Source organism: Pollachius pollachius, assembly GCF_949987615.1.
Source record: "Pollachius pollachius genome assembly, chromosome: 15".
Classification (NCBI taxonomy): Eukaryota; Metazoa; Chordata; class Actinopteri; order Gadiformes; family Gadidae; genus Pollachius; species Pollachius pollachius.
Window position 1 is genome coordinate 3,928,175 of NC_136948.1, and position 7,348 is coordinate 3,935,522.

Sequence of the window (7,348 nt, forward strand, 5' to 3'; positions counted from 1 at the left end):
TCTTCAAGATGATACATGTCGACAACAAACAACAAAAGCTCTTGAGCAGTTGCTTCTTAAGCCGCCGGTGCTGGCACGGTATAAATCCCCAGCTTCGCTTTTTAAAATATATATATAAAACTTTCATCTCCACGTTAGGTGCCTTTTCTAATGGGTTGTCATGGAGACAGTCGTAAAACATAGCTCTCGGTCTAGAACCTTCTCTAGTGTCTTAGGAGCCAGGGGGCCACCCCCATGGTCTGAGGGGCCCAAGGCTACCGATGGGCTTCAGGAGATCAGCGGTCTTCTGTAGAGCTAGTGCTCACCAGATATCCACTGTATCTTGAATCGATGTTTACCATCATTAGTTTATTAAACATTGGTACAGATACACCTCAACATATACAACAAGGTGGGCGTGTGGATGAAGGTTAGTGTGCTGGAGGGATTGGGCTCTAAAATGTCATAGTCCAAAATAACAAAACAACAAAACGATCTCAGCCAACTGCTGAGACAATGTGATGATGATGATGATGATGATGATGATGATGATGACCGATCTTCTCCTTCCATCAGCCGAACCGGGACCTGGACATGTTCATCAACGCTTCCAAGAACTTCAACCTGAACATCACCTGGGCCACCAGCTTCACAGGTGAGGCAGTCCCAGGTCCCCCCCCCCCCACACACGGCCAGGCAGGTAGAGAGTCGTTTAAAGATAGGGTCGCAATCCAGCCGTCTGCTTAACGCACAAGGGCATCTTATTTGACCTGGAATTCCAATTTAACTTCTGAAAGCGAACAAAGTTTTGGTACTTTGGTCATCAACTTCCTTTCCTTTCTTCTGCCCTCACTCTCTACTCCCTCCATCCTCATGCCTCTCTTTCCTCTTCCTCCTCCAACCTCTTCCCTTTCCTCCCCCTCCTCTTCCTCTTTCCTCTATCCTCCACCTCTTTTACCTCCTCCTCTCTCTCCTCCTCCTCCTCCCCCCCCCCAGCTGGGACCCAGAGTGGGGAGGAGGTCCCCATCGTCAACCGGATCAACATCAAGGAGTTCAAGGAGAGCTTCTCCAACGAGAACTTCGACTTCCGCAACAACCCCAACATTACCTTTTTCGTCTACGTCACCAACTTCACCTGGCCCATCAAGATACAGGTGAGCGCCAGGTCCAAGTCCCCAGAGAACCCCTCTGGTCCCCCCGGAGGGTCAAAGGTCAACTCACTATGGACCTGGAGGAGACCAAGGGTCTAATGCGTTTTACCGTCAGAGGTCAAAGTTTAACTCACTGTTGACCAGGGGTGGGAATCTCTTGGCACCTCACTATTCGATTCGATTCCGATGAGGTCAACGATTTGATTCTAAAACGATTAACGATTGTTATTATTATAATTAAAATTGTTGCATCTCGATGCAACAATTTTTTTTATGTGCATTTCCATGCATGATTTTCAAAAAAATATATATATACATCTGAGTTTGCTTCTCAGAGTGTGCTAATCACTTCCTACTTTTGTGATGATCATTAAAGACATCAACAGATGAATTAACTCATCTAATATTATATTAGAGAAAAAGCTTTTGTCACAAATATGACTTTCTTTGAACAATGCAATAATCAATGCAGCTTGCATTACTACACAATATGGAAGTATGTAAAAAAATAGGGTTCTGTTTTCTTTTCTTTCTAAACTTTCTTTTCTATGTCATTAAAGAAAAGGCTGCTCTTGAATGAGGAGTTCTTGTGTCTGGCTGTGAGTTTGTGTGCATGCTATGCGTATGCTGAATCACAATCAGATTGCCCAATACACACTGAAGATAAAATGAAACAATTTTAAAATTTGCGAGCAGAATGTTGAAGCAGGCGAACAAATAAAAAATAAAACTGAAAAAAAAACATTGCCTTTGACCACCAGAGGTTAACATTTGTTCACCTCACAGAGGTCAAAGGTTAATCCACTGTGGACCTTGAGAAGGTTAAGAGGCATTTTCAGGTGAAACAGTTTTGGACCACCAGAGGTCAAAGATCAACGTCGCCATTCAATAATTGAAAAATCCCGCTCCAGGTTCTAACTCGGCAATATAGGAAGTGCGTTCTCTTCCATCCGCACGCCCCCCCCCGGGCTGGTAACATGAGCTGCAGGGGCTGAACAGCCAGTAGCCTCAGACGCGGCCGGGCTGAGAACAATCGATGGTGGGGTCGATGTCTGGCTCCACGCTGAGCTAAGTGCTGCAGAATCCAGCGGATGTGTTCCCTCGCTGTGTAATTCGTCATTCGATTCACAGGTTTTCCCCTTCGCTCGGTCGTTTGTTCGCTCCGAGTTTTTCCTCTGCGTGTCAAATACTTTGTGTTCAAAGTGGGTTCTTTGCGTCGGTATCGCACTCCCGGTCTGCTACGCCGTCTCGTGAGGTGCGACGAGGCATGTCCGGTTGCCGTAACGTGTGTGTGTGTGTGTGTGTGTGTCTGTGTGTTTTTGCCTGATAGTGTGTGTAATCGCCGTGGTGACCAACAGCTAGCAGTAATTGTTTACCGCGACGACGAGATGAATGGTGAAACTGATAGTGCACCCGGTCAGAGGAGTTTGGTCACGCCCACGCCCAAACACACACGCACGCAGCTTAACACACACACACAAGCATGGCAACATGCACCAACACATGCATTTAGACATAGCTGCACACACCCAAACACACACACATATCATGATACACACACACACACACGCCACACTAAACCATGCAGCAACATGCACTTTGCACACACGGCAACATGCACTTAGACACGCGCGCGCGCACACAGACACACACACGCACACGCACACGCACACACACACTCTCTCTTAAGGGCAGGTTGGACAGCGAGGAGACCCCATGTCCACCGGAGGTATTCCGTGGCCCCGCTCCCCGGCAGGAAGCGGGCCTCCCAGGGTTCTGGGGGCCCGGTTCTGGGCCAGGAGTCCTGAATGGACCTTTAGAAATGTGCTGCTGCCTGTTTACACCACCGAACCACAGCCTACCCTGTGTGTGTGTGTGTGTGTGTGTGTGTGTGTGTGTGTGTGTGTGTGTGTGTGCACGCAAAGGTATGAGGCTGTGTGTGTAGGTTTATGTAAGAGTTGGTATGTGTATGTGTGTTAGAGAGTATGTTCGAGTGAGTCTGCCTAGCCTCACGTCTCTGCATCATGTCGGGCCTTATTGGGAAGCGTTGGCTATTGCTAATTGCCACATTAGCATACGAAGTGGATTCTCTCCAAGGTAAGTGGCTGCAGAGATTAGCAATGCCACGTAGTTTAGCGTTAGCATCAGTACTGCTGTCTCAGTTTATCAGGGGAGGGTTTAGCTGTCTCCGTCTCTCGGGGTCTCTCTCTCTCTCTCTCTGTCTTTCTCACTCTGTATCCGTCTCTGTCACTCTGTTACTCTCTCACTCTCTCACTCTCTTTCTGTCTCTCACTCTCTCTCTGTCTCTCACTCTCTGTCTGGCAACATTCTCGATCTGCGTTTTGTGTCTTCTTGGTTCTGTCCCGCCGTTCTTTACCCGTGTTTCAGTTCCCTTCTGCGGTCCTCTTCTGTGAGGTTCTGTTCTGTAGTTCGGTTCCCCCTGTGGTTCCTGGCCCTGGGTTCTAGAACGCTCTGACCCAGCCAGACAGAGGAGGCTTGACGTCCTGATAGTCGGTACCGTTTAAACACCACAGATAGCCTCCGTCTGGGAGAGCCAATCTGGGGTGTCTGTGGCAGCCCCCGGTAACACTACTACCCACAATCCCCCTCTTTCCCTTCCTCACATCGCTTTCCAGAAACAAACCGCGTGTGTTGGGTTGAGAATATCTGTTACCGACGTTTAGATCATTTCCCAGCATGACAGGCAGCTAGAAATACAGATATAGACACTGTAGACAGACTGAAAGACGGCTACTGTAGACAGAAAGACAGCTACTGTAGACACAGATGGCTACTGTAGACAGACAGCGAGACAGACCTATAGCAACTAATCAGACAGACTGTAATCAGACAGACATAAACTTAACAGACGGACAGACTGTAATCAGACAGACCGTAGACATAAAGACCGACTGTGGACAGACAGACGGTACGATGACGGATGGACTGTAACCAGACAGTGGTAGAAGCGGGACGCTGCTCGAAGGGGTACCTCCCCCAGGGGTAGCTCCAGACCCTCCCCTGCCCCTCTTCCCCCAGCGAGGAGGGCTCTGGGTGGGCATGTTCCCCTGCTCTCCCCCCCCCCCCCCCCCCCCCCCCCCCGGGCCCAGCCTTCCTCCGGGCTGCTGCTGCCGCGGGTGACTCACTTCCTGCTCTCCTCATGGAGCTCTGCCGTGTCTCGCCAGGTACCGTCCCCGCTCCACTCGCACCCTGTGTCTCTCGCCCGCTCGCTCTCCCTCCGTCTGCGGCTCTTGCTGCCCTTTTTCTGTGCAACTTTCTTTGTAACATTTTCCGTGGCTTGTGCTTTCACTGATTTTGACGTTTCTCGGTGTGTGTGTGTGTGTGTGTGTGTGTGTGTGTGTGTGTACGTGGGTGTGTGTGGGTGTGTGTGCGCACGAATACTTACTGCTTTTTAGCGTGGACATATGTTGCCCTTGGTGGCTTGTGTGTGTGTGTGTGTGTGTGTGTGTGTGTACTGGTAGGTGTTATGTCCTTCACATCGAGGGAGAGTGAGGGAGAGGGCCAAATGGAATGTTAAGTTGAAACACATGCGGCATTGAATCTGTGTGGATGCGTGTGTCTCTCTCGCTCGCTCTATGTCTCAGTCCCTCTCTGTCGGTCTCTCTCTCGCTCTACCTCGCTCTCTCTCGCTCTGTGTCTCTCTCTCGCTCTGTGTCGCGCTCCCTCTCTGTTGGTCTCTCTCTCGCTTTATGTCTCTCTCCTTCTCTCGCTCTCTCTCTCGCTCTATGTCTCTCTCTCTCTCTCGCTCTCTCTCTCGCTCTGTGTCTCTCTCTCTCTCGCTCTCTCTCTCGCGCTATGTCTCTCTCTCGCTCTCTCTCTCGCTCTGTCTCTCTCGCTCTATGTCTCAGTCCCTCTCTGTTGGTCTCTCTCTCGCTTTATTTCTCTCTCCTTCTCTCGCTCTCTCTCTCGCTCTATGGCTCTCTCTCTCGCTCTGTCTCGCTCTATGTCTCCCTCTCTCTCTCGCTCTATGTCTCGCTCTATGTCTCTCTCTCGCTCTCTCTCTCACTCTCACTGTGTTTGTCTGAAGGTGTTGCCATCTGTGTTGGTGTGTGCTGGTGTTTGAGTTGTGGTGTAGATGTGCCGGCTTGTGTGTGCGTTTCCTGAAGGCTGACCCTCGAGGTGTGTGTTCCTGTGTGTGTGTGTGTGTGTGTGTGTGCGTGCGTGAGCGAAGCGACGCGTCTACGCTAACCCCCTAGCATCCCCTAGCTCCTGGGGGGAGGCGGGTGAGGGGGCTTTCCGTGTGCGATGTTCTTCCACTGGGTTCATGTCCGTGTGTCAGATGATAACCCCCCCCCCCGGCCGTGTCCGGGGGGTTTCATGATCTACTCGGAACAGACCGGCCTTTCCCGACGGACATTCCTGCTAACAGAAAAAATACATGACAAGTTATGTGAGAACTTTCAGGAAGCTAGCCTTGCGCTTTTCTGCACATGCACACACATGCACCACACTCACATGCAGGCACACACATACACCGTGCGTGCACGCACACACACACAACACACTCCCACGCAGGCACGCACACCACAAGCCCACACAACACGCACCCGCACACACAAACACAAGCGTACACTAATATGTCACATTCTTCAGGTGAGCCCTTCGTCACCTTCCTCATCATCCTATTTCTTTTCCTCCTCATCTTCCTCCTCCTCCTCCTCCCAATGTTTTACGCCAGTCGCTCACACGCATGCACGCACGCACACACACACACACCCCCACGCAGCACAAAAGAACGCAACACACACAGACGCGGTCATGCTCACACATACTCATACGAAACCCCTGACGCACATAAACTCAGTCAGACACACACTGTTGAAGCTGTGTTCATAGATCACGGTGCTGTTCTTGGGTTTGTGTTGGGTTAGGACATTTTGAACCCCTGAAGACAAATGCAGCCGTTGAGCTAAATGAAAAAAAGAACTAACTGCTGGTTGTCATGGTTGCTTCTCTTATTTAGTTAGGATGATGTTTGTTTTGTTCCAAATAAGTGTATTTCGACAGTGATAGGTTGTCTGTTATTGCTAGGAAACCGGTTTGTCTCTTAAGAAAGTCAAAGGGATCAAATATCAGCGATGGTGTCCGACCGATATAACCTCATCTGATCTGTTAAGGCTGCTGTTCTCATCTGAACTCAACATGTCCTTTAAGGACTTGGACCAGGATAGGTTAACCTTGCATGACGCCTGAAGTCGTAGCTTTACAGCTCGTCAGGAAGATGGGCCATAGCTCTTAAACTGAGAAACCAGGATTTGTTTAACTGTGTATGAGATGAATTTGTTGAGTAAATAAGTATTCCTATCTTGTTGAGAGCCCAGCAGAGCACCCAGCGTAGACATTCTAAAAAGGCTGTCATGGCAATCAAGATGGCCGCCCGCCATCGTCAACTACCGGTCGTGAAATTCCCGGTGTGTTAAAAATAATTTTAAAGGTTGTTTTCCTCTGATGAGGAGAAGATACCGCCTCCAACATGTTTTGTAATGAAGGGTAAATTCCAGACTAATTACGCTGACAAGTTGCGACATCGCAACAAATGTCTGCTAATCTCCCGGAGATAAGATCGACTGCCTAATTCAATCTCACAGCGTGGGCTTAGCAGGCGGAGCTAGCGCGATGCTAGGTAGCAATCCGTGCGTTCTGCGTGCGGATCTGTCCGCAGAGTGAAGCGATCCGGTGTGACCAACACTGATTTCAAGGAAATATTAACTTAACCTCACTAACTCAATGAAAGCCTTGTAAATTGCTTTTCCCCCCAAACCAATTCACTGTGACATTGACATTAAGATGGTACTTGCCGGAAATCCGCAAAGATAAATGTGATAAATTGACGGGCGCTTTGTAAAGGTTTGCTTTCATCTCTTTTAAAAACAACTGCACTGTAATTTATGTCCTTGGCGAACGACGACAGAGCCTGGGCCACTGAAAGCTGTGCATGTGTCCACCTGCACTGTACCGTGCACGCTTTCATCACAGTCCATAACCATTGCGATGCATGTCCCGGGAATGCCAGACCGACTCGGCGGCAGCAGCAACATCACGCACCACGCACACGCATTCCTGCTCCGCCGGCCAGCATTCCCAGTCCGACCAATCACGCGGCCCCACTGTGGCGTCAACACTGTCGCCTTTTTATCCTGTCCCTGTTCTCATTTCATTTAATTTCTCATTCACATTCATGGGCAGAGCTACTACGT

General features: G+C 49.7%; 1 protein-coding gene across 2 annotated transcripts in view; it reads left to right on the plus strand.

The window, feature by feature from the left end:
* atrn (attractin) overlaps positions 1–7,348 on the plus strand; it is an 88,765-nt gene that overhangs the window by 48,555 nt on the left and 32,862 nt on the right. For both annotated transcript variants that reach the window (XR_013812492.1, XM_079752919.1), the window contains exons 23-24: positions 556–634; positions 976–1,133. Coding sequence is in view for 1 of the 2 variants with exons in the window: in XM_079752919.1 (XP_079609045.1) it covers positions 556–634; positions 976–1,133 (237 nt within the window). In the remaining variant the exon portion in view is untranslated. The remainder of the gene's footprint in view (positions 1–555; positions 635–975; positions 1,134–7,348) is intronic.